Source organism: Eptesicus fuscus, chromosome 3 (genome assembly GCF_027574615.1).
Source record: "Eptesicus fuscus isolate TK198812 chromosome 3, DD_ASM_mEF_20220401, whole genome shotgun sequence".
In the NCBI taxonomy this organism is placed as follows: domain Eukaryota; kingdom Metazoa; phylum Chordata; class Mammalia; order Chiroptera; family Vespertilionidae; genus Eptesicus; species Eptesicus fuscus.
This window is the reverse complement of record NC_072475.1, coordinates 23853676-23873388: the sequence shown is the minus strand read 5'-3', so window position 1 is coordinate 23873388 and position 19713 is coordinate 23853676. Positions and strand designations below refer to the sequence as shown.

The 19713-nt window shown below is 45.8% G+C and overlaps 1 protein-coding gene across 4 annotated transcripts in view; it reads right to left on the bottom strand.

The window, feature by feature from the left end:
- Positions 1-3163: 3163 nt before the first annotated feature.
- SCHIP1 (schwannomin interacting protein 1) overlaps positions 3164-19713 on the bottom strand; it is a 115871-nt gene continuing 99321 nt past the window's right edge. For all 4 annotated transcript variants that reach the window (XM_054713680.1, XM_054713679.1, XM_054713682.1 and 1 more), the window contains 5 exons: positions 14245-14362; positions 12995-13192; positions 11983-12106; positions 9135-9228; positions 3164-4117 (listed from right to left, as the gene is read on the bottom strand). In XM_054713680.1, coding sequence (XP_054569655.1) covers positions 4066-4117; positions 9135-9228; positions 11983-12106; positions 12995-13192; positions 14245-14362 — 586 coding nt within the window. In that variant the 3' untranslated portion in view covers positions 3164-4065. The remainder of the gene's footprint in view (positions 4118-9134; positions 9229-11982; positions 12107-12994; positions 13193-14244; positions 14363-19713) is intronic.

Here is a 19713-nt window from a genome sequence, read left to right as displayed (position 1 = left end):
CCTTCCCCATCTTTTTGGCAACTCACTGTATTGCTTGTCCTCTGGAGAGCACTTCATTTGTTCACTGGTAAAATAACTTGTAACCTACTTCTTTAGACTTGGCAATTTTCTTCATGAGACCCGTAGAAGTGGTTAAAACCACAAAAAAATTCCGGGTGGGAATATGGTTGAAGAAGAGTGAAAAGTAAAGAAATATAGCCAGGGTAGGACTTGCTAGTGAGCAAAAAGACATATCATATGAAACAAAGTTTTAATTTTTATTTTACATATTTATACATAAAACTTTCAAGGAACCCTCTGAATCCAACAGAATGTTAATAGCACATCTAAAAATGAACTTCAGGTAGTCAACATTCACAAAATGTTGAAAACTGATTCAAATATACATATTACGGAGAGCTACAACTTCACTACGAGGCAGGCATGTATTTTTGACTTGTATAGCACCGTCATTTACAGTTCTTTAAAACTACAGTGAAGAATGAAAGTAGTCAATGGTAAAATACCGCTCCAACCGAAAACCTCTAAACAAATAAAAACTACCCTTTTGGATTTTGTGATGGTGTAAGCACTGTACATTTCTGTAACAATATTTTATTAAAATGCCTGATATTTAGTGGCACGGTAAAAAAAATTTAAAATAAATTAAGAAGCGAAGGCCAGGAAACTGCCCTGCTTGAATGCTGTGGCGTGAGGTGGTCGGCTTATCTAGAGAGAGTATTGGGCTCAGGAGTCGAGAAAAATGGAGGGAAGTTGAGGCTTCTCTGAAGCTCGTGGGCTCTCGTGTGAAGGAGAGGTTTACCTTTCGGAGGAGGCTGGACGTGTTGCCTTTGGGCTCCTCTGCCAGCCCGGGGAGGAGTGGCGTGGGAGACAGAGGGCATGCTACCACATTCCAGACAAAGATCTGGGAAAGATCCACAAAGCTGCCGGCCCCGGCAACGCATGGAGAGTGAAAAATTCTCTTGTTCAGGTGAAGTGGCTTGAATGACAGCGGTAAGAAAAAAAGGACTGCTCTACATCTGGCCTGCGCCAATGGCCATCTGGGAGTGGCCGCTCTCGCTCCTAGCAGACAGAAAATGCCTGTTGCAGCCCTGTGACACTGAAAACAGAACAGCTCTGATAAAGGCCATACGACGCCAGGAAGAGGCATGGGCAACCATGCGGTTAGACCATGGTGCTGGTCCAAATGCAGTGGGCATCGACGGCAACACTGCTCCCCACTGTGCTGTCACTGGTGAAAACACAGCTATAGTAGCAGAGCTGCTTTCACACAAGGCAAGCACTGAAATAGGCACGAGGATGACCTCAGACCACTTTCACTTATTCTGAAGGAAAGCAAAGAGCAAATGGTGGGATTTTTTATTAAATAGAGGCACCAAAGCCAATCAGATGGGAAGCAATGACCAACTCACTTAGAATGAAGACGACCTAAAAAGTGTTCTGCAAGTAGCCATCTTGGTCTACAGGAATCTATCCAATACAAGTATCAGGAAAAACAAATTCAAGGACAGCGAATGAGAGTTCTGAAGACGAAGGAGCAGAACAGGTGAAGTGGCTTGAATGACAGCGGTAAGAAAAACAGGACTGCTCTACATCTTGGCCTGCGCCAATGGCCATCCGGGAGTGGCCGCTCTCGCTCCTAGCAGACAGAAAATGCCTGTTGCAGCCCTGTGACACTGAAAACAGAACAGCTCTGATAAAGGCCATACGACGCCAGGAAGAGGCATGGGCAACTATGCGGTTAGACCATGGTGCTGGTCCAAATGCAGTGGGCATCGACGGCAACACTGCTCCCCACTGTGCTGTCACTGGTGAAAACACAGCTATAGTAGCAGAGCTGCTTTCACACAAGGCAAGCACTGAAGCGGGCACGAGGATGACCTCAGACCACTTTCACTTATTCTGAAGGAAAGCAAAGAGCAAATGGTGGGATTTTTTATTAAATAGAGGCACAAAAGTCAATCAGATAAAAATGACCAAATAACTTAGAATGAAGACGACCTAAAAAGTGTTCTGAAAGTAGCAATCCTGGTCTACAGGAATCTATCCAATACAAGTATCAGGAAAAACAAATTCAAGGACAGCGAATGAGAGTTCTGAAGACGAAGGAGCAGAACAGGTGAAGTGGCTTGAATGACAGCGGTAAGAAAAACAGGACTGCTCTACATCTTGGCCTGCGCCAATGGCCATCCGGGAGTGGCCGCTCTCGCTCCTAGCAGACAGAAAATGCCTGTTGCAGCCCTGTGACACTGAAAACAGAACAGCTCTGATAAAGGCCATACGACGCCAGGAAGAGGCATGGGCAACTATGCGGTTAGACCATGGTGCTGGTCCAAATGCAGTGGGCATCGGCGGCAACACTGCTCCCCACTGTGCTGTCACTGGTGAAAACACAGCTATAGTAGCAGAGCTGCTTTCACACAAGGCAAGCACTGAAGCGGGCACGAGGATGACCTCAGACCACTTTCACTTATTCTGAAGGAAAGCAAAGAGCAAATGGTGGGGTTTTTATTAAATAGAGGCACAAAAGTCGATCAGATGGGAAGCAATGACCAACTCACTTAGAATGAAGACGACCTAGAAAGTGTTCTGAAAGTAGCAATCCTGGTCTACAGGAATCTATCCAATACAAGTATCAGGGAAAACAAATTCAAGGACAGCGAGTGAGAGTTCTGAAGACGAAGGAGCAGAACAGGTTGCACAAAACGCCAGCTTGTGGACGCTGTTCCCGGGCTTTCAGCAAACCTGGAATTAATCGACTCCTGTGCCTACATCGGATGATGAAGACTTTGAGACAAAGTGCTCTCTTGTGAAATTGATTTTTCCTGCTCTGAATTTAATTTTGTGTAGTACTCACTCTTCAATTTAAGGAGGGGTCTGCCTATCATTGTTTTATGCTTTTAAGGGAAAACTTGTCTTTTCTATTGTATGATTCCTTTTATATGAAATTTCCAGAATAAGTGAATCTATAGAGACAGAAAACAGACAAGTGGCTGACAGTGACTGCAGTAGGGGGCATGGGGAGTGACCATTTCACGGGGATGTGTTTTGGAACTAGATAGAAGTGATCATTGCACAACATCGTAAACGTACCAAATGCTACTGGATTTTTCATTTTAAAATGGTTAATTTTATGTTTGGTGAACTTTACTCACTAAAAAAAAAAAAAAAAAAAGAATACTGCTGCCATAACAACAATCAATCAATCCAATGAAGATCATGGTACACATTTTAAAATAATCCTATGGGCTCATTGAAAACCTGCCTTCTAGTGAAAGGTTCCATTGCTGGTTTGAGACTTTCGTGTCTCGTGAATTTGGGGTTGTGTTCTTATTTTACTTGTCTTGAGGTATCTTTTTTTTTTTTTTAAATGTTTTTATTGATTTTAGAGCGAGAGGAAGGAGAGGAAGAGAGAGAGAGAAAGAGAAACATCAATGTGAGAGAGAAACATCGATTGGCTGCCTCCTGCATGCCTCCTACTGGGGATTGAGCCCACAACCCAGGCATGTGCCCTGACCTGGAATGGAACCAGACGGCACCCAATCAACTGAGCCACACCGGCCAGGGATCAAGGTATCTTTTGATTTCTTCCTTGGTCTCATTGTTAGCCCACTCACTGTTTGGTAGTGTGTTATTTAGCCTCCATGTGTTTGTGTGTTTTTCAGGGTTTGTTTTTTTTAAAAATTGATTTCTAGTTTCATGCCATTGTGGTTGGGGGTGGGTGGGAGGTGTGTGGAATGATTTAAATCTTTTTAAATTCATTTAAGCTTGTTTTGTGGCTTAATATGTGGTCTGTCCTACAGGGTGTTCCATGTGCAGTTGAGGGGAACGTGTGCCCTGCAGTTTTGGGGTGTAATGCTCTGAAAATGTCAAATTCATCTGGTAAAATGCGGAAAAAAAAGAAAAAGAAGCAAAGGCCAATCACTGGACATGAAGCTTCAGACATTATCAATGAATGACTAACACTGATGTTTGTTTGTTTCTGCGCCACCTTGCGCAACAGCATTTTTACAACCACAGAAGCAAAAAGACGTCTAGCTTGTCCTCTGATGGGATGGCTCCTCTTCACTTCGCAGGCATTTTCTCTGCCAAGTGCTTCTGCTGACTTTCGGCATGTCTGCAAAATTAATAAATCAACTGGTTAGTGCGAAGGGGAAAGATGCAAGCTGCTTTCCAATCAACAGCTAAAACATCCTCCAAACTGAGGTTCAGTTACTCATCGTGGAATCAAGAAATAGATCTTAATTCAAATGGATTTGTCCTCTTCAGTTTTTATATTCTATGCACGAGTCCTTTTATTTAATGAGCCATTGGATGAACCTCCGACCGGTTAAAGTGCTGTGTTTAAAAATGAGGAGCGATAAGTCTCTGGGATCATTTATTCAACAAATGTTCCCTATGTGCCCGGCACGGCTGCTGACTCGAGTGGGTTTGGTGGTGAGTAGACAACGAGGTCTTTGTTCTCATGGAGTGAGTATTCCAAAGGAGAGAGACAAGAAAGGAACAAGTAGCAAACAAGGAGTGAGCAGACAGAAAACAAGCACTAAGCAGAGAGTCAAAACAAGGTGGGGTGACAGGAAGTAACTTCGTGACTACTTTATCTGAACACATGCACACAAGACACACGTATTGGCAAGGCTCCCAATAGGAATTGGAAGCCAGCAATCTAACGCCATTCTTACAAAGCTAATGTCTTCCTAGCAAATGGTAGGCTTTTGTAGATGTATCCTTTTTCCCCCTCAAATAGTCCAAAGGGCATGATCATGGCAGTGAGGGTAGGGGTAGGATGGGGTGAATCTTCTTATTCATCTAGCCTTACCATGGCCTTGAGCCCAAAGTGTGGCCGACCCGGTGGAGACGGTGGGAGGAATAGCTAAGCTGCTTCTATCACTTACATGGGCACTAATTAACCGTCTTCTCAGAGAATGGTAGGGTCTGAAGGCTGCAAAAGACACGTGTTTTGAAGAAGGATAAGGATATTAGGAAGTTGCAAATTGGGCAAGAGAAAAGCATCTCGGGGTGTGGCTCTCAGCTGTACCCAAAGGATCGGGCAGTTTTGTGTGCTGCCCTCATCTGGGTGGTCAATGACGTCAAGTTTAACTCGCTGTTTTATGCAGAATGTCTCATATCATATCTATGGTACAGAGAAGAAAAACCACAAATACGTTCAGAAACAGGGAAGTCACAAAAGAGTCCTTGCCACAGTCAACAGCCCACAAATAATTGGTGATATTCATTTAACAATAAAGGAACTCAAGAAAAAGATATCCTCCTTCCTTAAAAAAAAAAAAATTATGCTCTTTAACGGACCACCTCATGGCCCTATTTACATGTATAAAAGAATCTCAATCATATTCATAAAGCAGCTCCTGGCCCCCCCCTTAACAAATTCAGTTCAAGAAATATTTTGATGTCCAATAAGCTAAGGTTCCACTATAGCTAACTGAATTCTAGTTCTTAAGGCAGTTTTAAAATATGTATCTATGAGTGCATGTGCACACACACATGTATGCACACACAGAGCAAGGGTGTGTGTGTTTTTTTTTTGGAGAAAGAAGGAAAGAACAGACAGGATATTGCTTTGGGAAATATTAAAAACTGGGTATTATTTTGAGAGATATATACAAGGGTGAAAACAGATATACCATACAACCCAGCAATTCCACTTATGAGCACTTCCCCAAAGAAAACGAGAACACTAATTCAATGAACACCCATATGTTCATTGCAGCATTATTTACAATAGCCAAGATATGGAAGCAACCTAGGTATCCATCAATAGATAAGTGGATAAAGATGTGGTACACACACACACACACACACACACACACACACACAGAAATATTATGCAGCAATAAAAAAGAATAAAATCTTGCAATCTGTGACAACATGGATGGATCTAGAGGCTATTAGGCTAAGTGAAATAATCCAGACAGAGAAATACAAATACCATATGGTTTTACTTATATGTAGAATCTAAAAACAAAACGAACAAATAAAACAAAAATAGATTAATAGAAACAGAGACCAAAGAGATGATTACCAGAAGGGATGGGTTAGGTGGATGGGTGAAAAGGGGGAGGGGAATATAGTCAACAATATTGTGGTAAGTTTGCACAGTGACAAATGATTACTAGAATTAGTGGAGTGATCAACATTGTAAGGTATAAAAATGTCGAATCATTATATTGTACAGAAACTAATATAACTAATATAAGATTGTATAACAACTATGCTTAATAGTAAGTTTTAAAAATGGTGCATTTCATTAACATTTTAAACAAAGGAGGGAAAAGGGTTTCAGTCCATACAATTAAAAGGTACTCATCAGTTATTTATAGGAAAGCCCCAAAAGGACTCCTTTTTATCCACAATCGTTATTGAGGACCTACTATGTACCTGGCGGTCCTTGTCTTCAGCTATGGGGATGCAGCAATGAATGAGCCTGGCGCTGTCTCTGCTTTCAGGGGGTTTACAGCCAGGCAGGGACAGACAGCAGATGACCTAGCACGGATGATTAGGCTCCACAGGGGAGTATCCTACCCCAGTCTCAGGGAGCCAGGGAGCGCGTCTCCAAAGAGGCATCATACGAACCAGAGGTCCTCATTCGGCTGCGCACTGAAATCACCTGGGGAGCTTTAAAAACTCCTAATGCCCAGGCCACGGCCACGTGATAATTAAATCAGGATCGCTGGGGGTGGGACCCAGCCAGCCACACGTTATAAAGGTCCCTGGGGTTCCAGTGTGCAGCCGCATCTGAAAGCCCCACAGCCACGCTCTTCACCGGCTCGGACCTGGCTGCAAAGCTCTGGGATTGCTACCGTGAGGGGCGTTTAAGGACCCTCCCTTTCCCCCATGAGCACAGTTAAAATCCACCAGTCGGGAAGGGACATGGAACTTCTCCCTACTGACTCCAATTTAAAGGATGCCTCCAACACCTTTAACTCAGCGACTCCTCTCCTTTTAACCCCCTGGCTCTGCCTGCCCCGCTTCCCAGGATCACACCATCTGAAAGGCAGACACAAAAAAACACACTGCAATCCTAACCCTTCGAGAGAAGGGGAGCCTCTCCATGTCCTCCTTGCAACGAGTGAGGCCAATGCTGCTTTGAGGGGCCGAGAAAAAGGCTCTGCATCCACAGGCAGATCATAGAATTTATCAGAGAGTTCACAGATTTTTCAAAGATGCCGGTCCCGGGTGTCTATTTCACTACTGGTTTCCCATCATCTTAATACATGCATGCAAATTTCTTGTATTGACAAAAAGGGATGCATCTTATAGCTGTTGGTGCAGTGCCTGAATACATCTGTAGATGGCAATACTATTACTGAGTGTTATTGCGGTTTGAGTGTTATTTCAGATGCAGGCAAATATGCTCAGGAGGCATGGGAAGGCCTTCTGTTTTTTTGGGTTTTTTGTTTTGGTCATTTTTGTGAGGGGTGCAGCAGTATACTATTCAAAGCCTAAAAACAGAGTGCTGCCCCTAGATAGGTCTTTTTTTTTTTTTTTAAGCCTAAACAGAGTTCCGTGGCATTTATTTTGCCAGCCAGACCATTTTTACAGCATTTGCATTTAGAAAAATATTTTTCCCAGCGTGCCACACCGAGAAGGGGTCCTTGGGAGCGTTTTCAAGCTCCTTTAGGATGGCGGTGGGTCACGTGGCCAATGCCCTATGTTATTGTGACAAGCAGTGTTCTTTCTTTCCTCGGCGAGCCTTCTGCTCTCTGAATACCGGTTCTGGGATTGATAGTAATCGTTGCCTCCTGGTTTAAAGACTTCAGATAAGCTGTCTATAGAAAGGTGCCTAGGAAATGTGAGATACCAGGAATGCTCGCAGTATCTTGTGTATTTTCTATACTTACGGTGACAAGCTTTTCTACAAGGAAAACTAACAAATGCAAGACCTTGGCCAGCATTAGCCTTGTTTCCTTGTCGCCTGGGGAAGGAGGCACTCAGGCATTCTTTACCGCTTCACAGCGAGGCACTTGGAGCCAGGCCCGGCTGGAGACTCAAGTCCCGGAGTCTCTCCCCACCGCCCGCCCCCCCCTTTCACGGTAAGAGCAATCTGGTGGTACTGGTACTGTGGAAGGATGCCAGTGCCCCTGCCTTCTGGGCATAGCAGATGCGATCAAGAGTCAGGTCACAAAACAGCAAGTGCCATTTTGTGGCACCCACCCCGTGGCGGCTCATCCGCTGGAAACTCGCCAGCCTGGAATGGCTTAGAGCAGTGGTTCTCAACCTTCCTAATGCCGTGACCCTTTAATACAGTTCCTCATGTTGTGGTGACCCCCAACCATAAAATTATTATTGTTATTTTTTTAATATATTTTATTGATTTTTTACAGAGAGGAAGAGAGAGGGATAGACAGTTAGAAACATCGATGAGAGAGAAACATCGATCAGCTGCCTCTTGCACACCTCCTATTGGGGATGTGCCCGCAGCCAAGGTACATGCCCCTGACCGGAATCGAACCTGGGACCCTTGAGTCCGCAGGCCGACGCTCTATCCACTGAGCCAAACCGGTTTCGGCCCATAAAATTATTTCATTGCTACTTCATAACTGTAATTTTGGTACTGTTAATGAATTGTAATGTAAATATCTGTGTTTTCCGATGGTCTTAGGCTCTACAGCAGCGGTTCTCAACTTGTGAGTTGCGACCCACAGGTTGAGAACTGCTAGCAGGGTCGCCTAAGGTCATCGGAAAACACAGATATTTACATTACAATTCATTAACAGTACCAAAATTACAGTTATGAAGTAGCAATGAAATAATTTTATGGTTGGGGGTCACCACAACATGAGGAACTGTATTAAAGGGTCGCGGCATTAGAAAGGTTGAGAACCACTGGCTTAGAGCCTACTCCCTGGGCCAGAACCGCTGACCGCCCTGGGTGCGCCCTACGACGGGTCCAGTGCCCTGGCGCCCATCACACCGGGAGTACGGCTGTGACAAGCAATGCATTTGGAAAGGAGCAGCTCTGGCCACTTCCCCTCCATCTAAACAGCTGACACCAGCAGGGATTAGGTGAGGAACCCATGGGAGGAAGGGAGGGAGTTCTCCAGAGCACGCTCTTGCCCTAACTCTTAAACTTCAGACCAGGGCTTTTCTAGAAAGGGCGAAACATCACCGACCTGGTCAAGTCTTCGATGTCCACCAGCATGGCGTCCTGTTCTGTGTGCAGCTCATCTCGGATGAGCAGCAGCTGGACCAGCTCTTCATTCAAGCCTGGGGCAGAGAGGAGAGAGCACTTAAAAACAGGCAGGACTGCATCCAGGTAAGTCTCATCCAGGTCAGAATGGGTAACGATTTCTGGGCACATGTATCACAGATCTATCTGTCTGTCTGTCTATCTGTCTATCTATCTATCTATCATCTATCATCTATCTATATCATTTCTGTTAAAATTTAGAATTCTTATATGAGCTTCTCATAAGCTCAGGGGAAGCCATCAATTTGAGAACATGACTAATCTGCATAATTATAAGAGTGTTGGAAGGAAAGGAGTCAAGTACAAAGGATTTCCTAAAACATTAACATTAGAGTGGGAAAAATTGTTCACTATTAGGGAAATAGCTTGTTAGAAAAAGCGGGGTTTTGTTTGAAAAACAAAAAAACAAAAAACGTGAGCAAAAATGCCTGGGGTTTATTAAATTCTCCACTGCGCCTGCCACACTGAGAGTCGGAGCGGCCGCCGGGCCTGACTCGGTGCCCAGCGGGAGAGGAAGGTGCCTCAGGGATGCTCGGGGCTTCCCGAGGCCCAGGAAGGAGCAGCCCTGAGTGCAGGTTGCTCTGGGAAAAGTATTCGCAGAAAGCCAGGGCGTAAGGCCTGAGGAAATAAGCCCCAAGTCTCTGGACAACAGGCACCAAGACAAATATTCCTCAGGGCTTATGCTGGGAATAAAATACACGGACACATTTCTCATCTTTCTGAAATCAGTGCACGGGTCAATCTGGCTTCTGCCTCTGAAGGGGATGAACAAGCAAGGGGCTCTCTCTTGCGTTTTCCCCTCAGTTCAGCTAAGAATCAAAGCTTGTAAGTCTGGACACATGGACACAAGGGGAGAACAACTCATTCAGCGAGAGCTCTGGGCCCGGAAACCAAAGAACGGAAGTGGGGACTCAGCCAGGTCCCCCTGGGAAATGCTTTTAGAGATCCTGACTTCAAGTGATGCATTTGTCTGCCTTTAGTTCAGACTAGTTTCCAATTTTCAAAAGAAAGGGAGGGAAAGAACCATACTAAGAGGTCTAAAACATCATCTGCCCCGGAAAAGGACGAGACGGCAATTTATTAGCATTTAAAATTCCAGGGAAGATGCTGCAGTAGTAAAACATCCCTTGACAGAGTAACACTCCCAGTAATTTACTCAACTAAATTAAAATGTAGAATTTTTAGAAATCCATTGAATCTATGGTTTCTTAATTAAAATGTTAAACTCTCTCAATTTTATTTTTTATTACAAATATTTTTACAATTAAAAAATTTTTATGTTGACATTATGGCCGACACCCCCATCACCCCCTTTGCCCACCCTCACCTCCCTCAGCCTCCCCCTCCCTTGGCCTTCACCACACTATTCTCCCGGTCCATGGGGCATGCCTATATGTTCTTTAGCTAATCCCTTCGCCTGCTTTATCCAGCCACCCTACCGCCCTCCCCTCTGGCTCCTGCCAGTCTGTGCCATGGATCCATTATCCATGCTTCCAGTTCCATTTGTTCATTAGATTCCACATATTAGTGACATCAATGGTATTTGTCTTTCTCTGACTGGCTTATTTTGCAGATGAAAGAATTCTTTATCTCTTCTAGATTTTAAAACAATACTGAATGTATTAACTTGACACTGAAGATGTCCAATTCTTTCTAATTTTTCCAGTGTGTTCTCGGGGGTAGGGTTTTATGCTCGTACCCAGGACAGTGCCTGCATTGTGCATAGGAATTTCTTCCCCCATATGAAGTTTTTAACTTTTTATTATGGGAAATTCCAAACTGATACAAAAGCAAAGAGCATAGTTTAAGAATGCCCCATGCGTCCATCTAGCTTCAACTAGCCAATCTTGACTCATCTCTCTCCCTTTCTCCTAGTGGACTCTTTTAAAGCAAATTCCAGACGTTATATTATTTCCTCTGTTGGTGCTTCAGTGTGTATTTCTAAAGATGGGGCTCTTTTTAAAAAATTACCATAATCACAATATCTTCATCGTATCTGAATAAATACATCTTTAATAAAACATTTAGTCAGTGTTCAATTTTCCCACTTAGCTCCTAAACATGCTTTTTATAGTTAGTTTGTCTGAATGCACTTGGTTGGCATATCTCTCAGGTGGCTTTATTTGTAAGTGCCACCATATGTTCCCAAGGATTCATGAGCCCATCTGGCCTAACCACTCTGCCCAGGTGGGCATGCTCTCTCCTTCATCGGGCCAACCAACTGACCTTCTCTGTACCTCTAGTCAGTGCGAGCGAGTGCCACCCACTCACTACCCCTCCCCACTGCAGCTATTCTGGGGGAAACAGGCCCACATTTGATCACCCTGTAATTTTCACATATTGGTCCTATCTACTCTTACCACCTGGAGTACCACAAATAAGTCGACTTTGGTTTGATGACCCAAAATAAATGTATGTACCAGTAAAGTTGAGGATATCATTGTATAGCAAATGACCTGTAACTACTAAATTGTATTCTAGAAACAGGTGTTGCTAGCCAGATACATGCCAAGTGCTTGCTATTTAAAATAAATAATAAGGACCTAACCTTGAAAAATTCTTAAAGTTTCTGAATATTTCTAAGAAGAGAGAGAGAGAGAGAGAGAGAGAGAGAGAGAGAGAGAGAGAGAGAGAGAGACGAACGAACTTGCAGGCACACCCACAGGAGGAGCCCAGTGAAATGCTGTAGAAAGGATCTAAATTGAGGAAGTGGTGCTGTCCCATTGCATTTCCCATTTGTTATCCCATTTTCAAGCACACCTTACACTTACTTTCTATCTGAGAATGGAGATCGTTGACTATCACTTGTAGCTGCCCAATAGTCATGTCTCTCAGGTCAGCGGGCTTTAAACTCCTCTTCATCAAGCATTCGCTTATATGAGGCATGTGTGGCAGCTGCGGAGACAGAGGGAAGAGATGGACGTGTGAACAGAGCAGCAAGTACACTGAACCCAAGACCCAGTTTTCCCCATAAAGACTGCCCCTCTCATTCACCCACTTCAAGTTCTGGCCTTAGAAGCTTTCCCAGGCTAACCTTCTCTAACCATCTCAGGTACACACCACCATGTCTGAAACACTGTCAGCATCAAAATGCTATCCTACTCAGACCAAAAGCTTTCAGACTGGCTCTTACACAGGCTGTGGCAACCATGAGTCCATTCCTCTATACACAAATGAATTACCGGGGAGCTCAAATAATATCGATGACATGGATGAAATTAATAATATCAGCCATGTATTAATTCATAGCATGCCCCAAGCACTGTGCTATGTGCTCTGACACAGGTGTTATTGCTTATACCCATTTTATAGATGAGGAAGCCGAGCGTTCTGTAACCTGACCAGAGCCCCACAGTAGGTCTGTGGCAGAGATAGATCTAAACTCCAAAGCGCCGGGCTCTTGTCCACTAGGCTACACTGTCTTTGTTGAGAGGCGGGACCGAGAGCATAGCAGTAGTGAGTCTGCCACAACCAATGGGTTCTTAAACTGAAATCGCTTTAAAGGAATTTAAATGGTCCCCTGACAGCTAACATTGTCCCTAACAAACACAGCAGATCTGAATCAAGAGCCAAGTTTACTTTTGTGAAATCTGCTGCTTATGTGTCTTTCAGTGATGCAGCAGAAAGGAAAAAGAAACAAACTTAAGTATTTCTCAATGACAGTATTTCTTACAAACTGCCTTGGAGAAACCCAAGTTTGCATAACTCTGGTAAAGGAGCGGGGCAGCGCCAACCCTTTGCAGCCACCAGGCACGCACTTGCGTTTCAGCGTTTGCTACTTACTAGGTCAGCGACGGGAGACTTTTTCCTGTTCTGTTTTTCCACTTCTACTTGCATTTTGGCCATGGGTTTGGCCATGGCGAGGGCCATTTTGGCTTCAGCCTGCAATTTCTTTTGCCTGGTGAGGAAATCCATATCATCTAAGGATTCAGATTCCTCTTCAGTAGTGTCTCTATCGGAATAGGAAGAGCTCTGTTTGCTCTGCGGAGGGAAAAAGAGCAGCCCTGAGCTTTGCATGCCGGGTAGCATCTGGGGAGAGGGGCCAGAGCACCCCCTGAGCCCTCCCAAGACTCCCCTCCATCCACTCAGCTCGCCGCACGATTTGACCTGTACCAGTCTCAAGTAAAAAGGTAGTTTATTGCCTCAGTGTCGATACCAGACAGTGATTTTAGCATAAAGTGTAACAGAATCCTATATAATAAAGAGCTAATATGCTAACTAGACCGAACAGCAGAATGACCATCCGGATGACCTCCGGATGAAGTCAGGCTGTGAGGGCCGGCCGGGGCTTGGAGGGCCAGCCGGGACAGCTGGGGCTGCGAGGGTCAAGCCCCTTGCACAGATTTCGTGCATCGGGCCTCTAGTAAATAAATAGGAGGAGGAACAGATTTATGACACACTTTGATTGAGACATTTCTTTGATTTGGTCTCCCAAGACACAGCAACATATTTAACCCAGAGCTAAGGCAGCGTGTTGCTCTCAGGAGTTGGACAGGATCTCAGGTACCCAGTGACCAACACGGGTTCCTTGGTAAGAAAACACGATTGGCTGGTGAGAAAAGAGATGCGCAGACCTCACCGAGTGGCAAGAATCCCAGCAACAAGCTCCCATGATCAGAAGGCAGTCTTTATGGTACGTGTGCGAGGAGTGAGTAAGGAATACGATGCACACTGCATCCTGCTGGTTTCTCTGAGCATCACCTCTATGCATGAGCTTTCCCCTGGGCCCTGCCGCCCATCCTTTTAAAACGTGTCCTACTGCTGGTCTGTGCTCATATATTTCTACACCCAGGGGGGAAGGATTGGTGTGTAGCATATTGTCCTTTAAATTTTTTAGGACACGTGCAATTTCTCTTACGGTTTAACATGAAAGTAGTTGCTAACTTTAACAGAGCTTATGTAGCGCGGCTGTATCACAGGTTTGGGTTTCCAATCACTGTCCCATCTTGGGAGCATGCCACGTCAGGAAATGCCAAGAGGCTGAATGGCCAGCAAAGCACACACACTGAGCTTCGGCGGCAGCTCTGACTCACCATGGGCGACAAGGGGGTGTCCAGGCTGGTTTCCGTCTTGCTGTCATCCGCATCGCTGTCCTTGTCACTGCCGCTGTCGTTGACAAAGCAGATCTGCAGGTTCATCCCACTCTGTAGGCTGGGCAGAAGCAGACAGGACACCAATCCACTCAGCTATTTGCCATCTGGGCGCACCCAATAGAACTGTCTGGTTTTGCTAATAAAAAGCAGGTTTATGTATTCTTCACGTGGAGAAGTGGGTGACCAATATGACTCTTGATTCCTCAGCAATAACATACCAGAGGATATTAATGATCACTTGATCACTTGATCACTGGGTAAGTGATAAAATCACAACTTTTACTGATGCTGTATTACCTTTTCCCACACTCATTTCACAGTAGGTGAAAAATAATTTAGTCCACATATTAGAGCCCCCAGCACAATACCAAACACACAGTTGGTGCCCAATAAGAATGGGTGAGTCACTGAGTTTATATTCCCGTCGACGAAGATGATGGGGGTCCTCGGCCACGTGAAGCCGCATGGTGTCATCTAGTGTCCTGCCCCCTGGGGACAGTCCAAGGACGCTCTCCGAGCCAGCACCCCGGCCACAGTTCTCTGAAGACTCCTCTCTCCCTCAAATAGACAGAAGAGGGTCAACTGAAGGAAAATTTTAGGTAAGGCAGTTGCCAAAAGCCAACCAAGGGAGCTCACTTCTGTCATTAAGAAAAACACACACTGCAGTTCACCCTAAAGGTCAATGGGGAAAAAAGAAGGACCTATGTAATACTTTCAACAATAAAGATTAAAAAAACAAACAAAAAACCCCACCCTAGCGCCATGGTCAGCAAACTGCAGCTCGCGAGCCACATGCGGCTCTTTGGCCCCCTGAGTGTGGCTTTTCCACAAAATACCACGGCCTGGGCGAGTCTATTTTGAAGAAGTGGTGTTAGAAGAAGTTTAAGTTTAAAAAATTTGGCTCTCAAAAGAAATTTCAATCATTGTACTGTTGATATTTGGCTCCGTTGACTAATGAGTTTGCCGACCACTGCCCTAGAGGAATGTAAGGAAACCCCAAACCCAGGCAGAAGCACAACCTGCGACCCAGTGGGGCTCCGCAGCCGCCTTGTGCACTCAGCGCCGCAGGGGGCACTTTCGGGAGCTCCTGAGGCTCCAGGCGTGGAGGTGGTGGAGGGGGGGGGTCACAGAGGGTCACCCAGCTGTGTGTCTGCTGTGCACCAGGCCAGACAGGGAATCCAGTTCTTTGTCCTAACCTCTCTTGAAGTGGAACACATTTCACTGCTGTCTGGCGATGGGGAGTTTTTAAAGAAGTAATTTTCTTAGCCTCCCTAATAGCCAGGTCTGTGTGTAAGAGAAGAGAAAGAAAAGGCAAACGGGGACCCCTCGGTTGCCAGGATCGAGGGCTTGTCTAAACCAGCATCACTGCTTCACAGGGACAAGGCAAAGAACCGTTGGCCTGACGGGCATTTGTACTTGATTTTTAAAAAATTCCAATGGGTAGGGATGCTTAGTACAAACTGCTCAGATGACTCTATAAAGTGCTTCTTTGAAAATGATACAGAATCCAGGAAAAGAAATCTACTGGTTTAACACGGCACCACCCTTGTTATGTGTATGTACTGCCACCTATTGTTCGCTTCCATCGTTAGTGGAAGTCCCAGCTTATTTCCCCAGTAGGCGGGGTCTGTTCCCTTCCTGCCCTCATGTGCTGCAAGGAGAGCCAGGCCGGGGCTGGGCACAGAAGCCGGCAGGTGCTGTGTGATCAGCTCAGGGTGCTTGGGTTCTGAATCCTCACTTCTATGTATAGGCAGATTACTCTAGGACCCTCGGTTTCCTCATCTGTAAAATGGGGTGAATAAGTCAGTGTTTTGTAGGAAGAATGGAAAGAGTTAGCTGAGAGCTGGGCACAAGGCAGGTGCTCTGTGCATGTTAACTACCCTCCTTTCTGTTCTGTCTGAAAGCCCAAAGGAACACAGAATTTTAAAAGTGGGGTGACTTTGCAAAGGGCCCTCTAAAGTCTCTTACTGCAACACCTCGCCTGGTCACAGCTCTGTTAGGCAGCTGCACTTCTATGGGCCTGGGATTTGTCTCCTTTAACTTTCTTCTAGAAAACTTTTTTTTTTTTTCTGGAGAAATCTGATATGTATAGGTTACCCTTTGATCCCATATAAATCAAGTTTTAAAATGTATTTGTCTATAGTTGGTAAAAAAAAAAAAAAACCCCACACCCAAATATCAATCCATTTTTAATAATAAAACCCAAGGTGTATGGATTGGAAGATAATGGGAAATAAAATAGCAAATTAAAAACAAACATTTAAAAGTAAAAAAAAAAAATTAAATTAAACCTAATTTGAATCTAAGATTAGATAACACTTTCTATTTATTGAATAGCTAAAGTTTTGAAAAGAAGCATCTGGCCACGGGATACTCAGATTATAAAAATATAAAACAACCCAGAATAAAATTGCAAAATAATATTGAAAACATCTAAAGATATATATATTCTGAAGAAAGTTAATCGTAAATTCTATTGTTCTGCCCCCAAACTGAACTTTGTGCTAGGATCAACTCAGACCTAAATCAACCATCCCACACAGCATTCCTAACTCAAGAAAGGCAAGGGAAAAAGGGGGGTAGGGGGAAGGATTTAGCAGTCAGAGCAAAATGAAAAAGCACCTCAGGTAGAAATTCAGAAAATCGCCTTAGTACCACATTATCTCCGTGGGAAACCGAACAGAGCTTCTTACAGGGTGAGACTTATAATTCCTCATAGCGGTAATCACCAAGAACGTTCCTCTCAGGAAAAGGAAATTATGTGACATAACAGCTAATGGTTCAGAGGGGATTTTTGTAAAAAGATGTCTTAAAACGGACTCAAGTTTCAAAAAGGATTTGTTTGCCTTTAGCCTTTAAGCAGGTTTTAAGATGAAGGTGGTTTGGGGGAAATTCAACCACAGTCCCAAGCAGCGGCCTGGCTGTGGGTGAGCAGGGCCACCCGGTGCTGCTGAAGGCCTCTGTGTCCAGGGTCAAGTTCGATAACCCCTGTCCTGACCCCTGCCAGCCTGGAGAGGCATGGCTCACGCCTGGACCCAGGGGTCCCTGGTCTCCATCCCTCACACTGCAGGGCATCCATCCAGCCTCACTCACAACCAGGCTACACAGTCTTCAAAATCCAAGCTGCGAGGGGTCTAATCTGTCTGGATATCTCTCAAGCACAGTCTGAGGTGGGAACAGAACACACGGCTCATCCTGCTAATTAGGGATATGATTTAAGGTGTCCACGCCAAGGCTGCTTGATGTTTCGAGTGGCATTTGGCAGAGCACTGCCTGTAAGGGCTGCCTGACTGCTGCCCCGCCTGTGGATTTTCCTTTTGAAGGATCTGCGTCCCAGTTCTCCCAGAAACCTCTTCTCCTTATGCACCACGAGGCAATGGAAAACCACACTACAGACCAGAGCTACTGACAGGGAGCCGAGGGCATCTGGAGAGAAGGTGTTCTGGACGGGGAATGCTCTCAAAGATGAAGGGATAAAGACGGTGCGCAGAAGTGGCTTTCTGAGCGACAGTGCCTCGGCGGGGAGTGCGAAGGCGTTTACTCAGTGGAGAGGCTGTTCAGCACCCACGTCTGCTTGGCAGTTCCAGAGAGGAAGATGGCTACTTGGAAAACGCTTGTGCTGACTTCCAACCACCGCTACCAGAGATATTACAAAAACATGCACAAAACGGAGAGGATGATAGAGATGAGGAGTTCTTAACTACTAAGAGAATGCTTCAAAAACTTAGCCAATGGTCATAGGCTTTGGAATAAAGACACTCCCCCCCCCCCCAAAAAAAAAAAATATGCAAGGACAAGACCAGTTTATTTCCTGCGATGAACAATGCAATGGTCCTAAAGTTTGCCGAATTGTGAGACGGGCCTCAGTCCCTGGCCTCGGGTATGGTGACCGGGACTGGGCGTCTGCAGCCAGCTCTGAACCCCAGAACTATTTGGTGTTTTCTGATTTTAGAAATAGCAATCTCCCAGGACCAGCATGGCCACCAGCATTTTCATATATTGAAAACTAGTAGCCCGTTTGCACGAAGATTCGTGCAATAGACCTTCATTCACCTGGCTGCCTGCACCAGTTTTCTGCCAGCACCGGGGACCCAGGCCTTGGCTGTGGCCACCGCCTTCTGCCTTCTTTCAGGGTCCGGGCTTGGCCCTGGGCGGTGGCCTTGGGCTCGGCTGCACCCAGCGTCCCTGCTACCAATCGCAGGAGCCGACCCTCAGTGGTCTCCTGCGATCGGCGCAGGCACCCCGCTGGCGCCCAAGGCCGGGAAAGCCTCGGGCGGCTTTCCCGGCCTTGGGCTCGGACGCACCCAGCGTCCCTGCGACCGATCGCAGGAGCCGACCCCCAGTGGTCTCCTGCGATCGGCGCAGGCACCCCGCTGGGCTCCGCCACACCCAGCGTCCCTGCAACGGTTTCCTGGTGGGCGTGGTTGATGGGCGTGGCTTGGTTGGTGGGCGTGGCTTGGGCGTAGCGAAGGTGTGGTCAATTTGCATATTTGTCTATTATAAGGTAAGATTCTTGGGCTTTACCCCCTACACCACCCCTCTGTTAACTTCACATGGCTGGACAACCAACCACCTGTGGATTACAGGCAAGGTAACACCTACTCAGAGAAGTCAAACTCCCTGCCCCGGAACTGTGACAGCCCAATTATAAACATGGTCCCAGTTCCTCCCCCTCCGTAATAGGACTCTGCGGCTCCTTCCAGGCTGGCCTCCTGACTTGGGTTGGCCCACAGAATGCAGAGGAAGGGGCTTCGTTCCGGCTCCAAGCCTCCATTCTCAGGGGACCCCGCCCCACGTCCAGGCTAGCCTGCTGGTAGATGAGTGACTTTGCAGCACACAGTTCAATCAGCAGCTGTCCCAACTGAGCCTGCCTGGGGACACATGACAGAGCTCAGCTCAGAGCAGTAGAGGCACCTTACCAACCCATAGCTGACTGCAGACACACGACTAAGCCCACGTGAGCCCAGCTCTGAACAGCAGAGCTGCTCAGCTGACCTGCTAGTATACAGGCTCCCAAGCCGAAACCAATGCCACTGATGTTGAAAGCCACTGATGTGGGTGGTTTATTATGTACCATCACTGTGGCAACAGATAACTGGTCCAAGGTCACAAAGCAAGAGACTACAGGCTGGACCTCTGGTTTTGGAATCCAATGGCCTTTCCTCCATACTACACTTGACCTTAGGTTTAGATTTATTAGATCCTCACTGTGACGGCCATATAATTTTAAAGGGCTGATACCTCCTGTAGTTGCTTATACTTTCAAGGCAATTGTACAGTTTCCTTAAGAACAGAGTGAGAGGGAACTTCCCACGTGCCTATGGATCTCAAACATGCCTTGCTCATTATCTGTCCACAACCAGAGTGACTAAGAACCATGGGCCCTGCTGTGCCATTCATTACTCAATA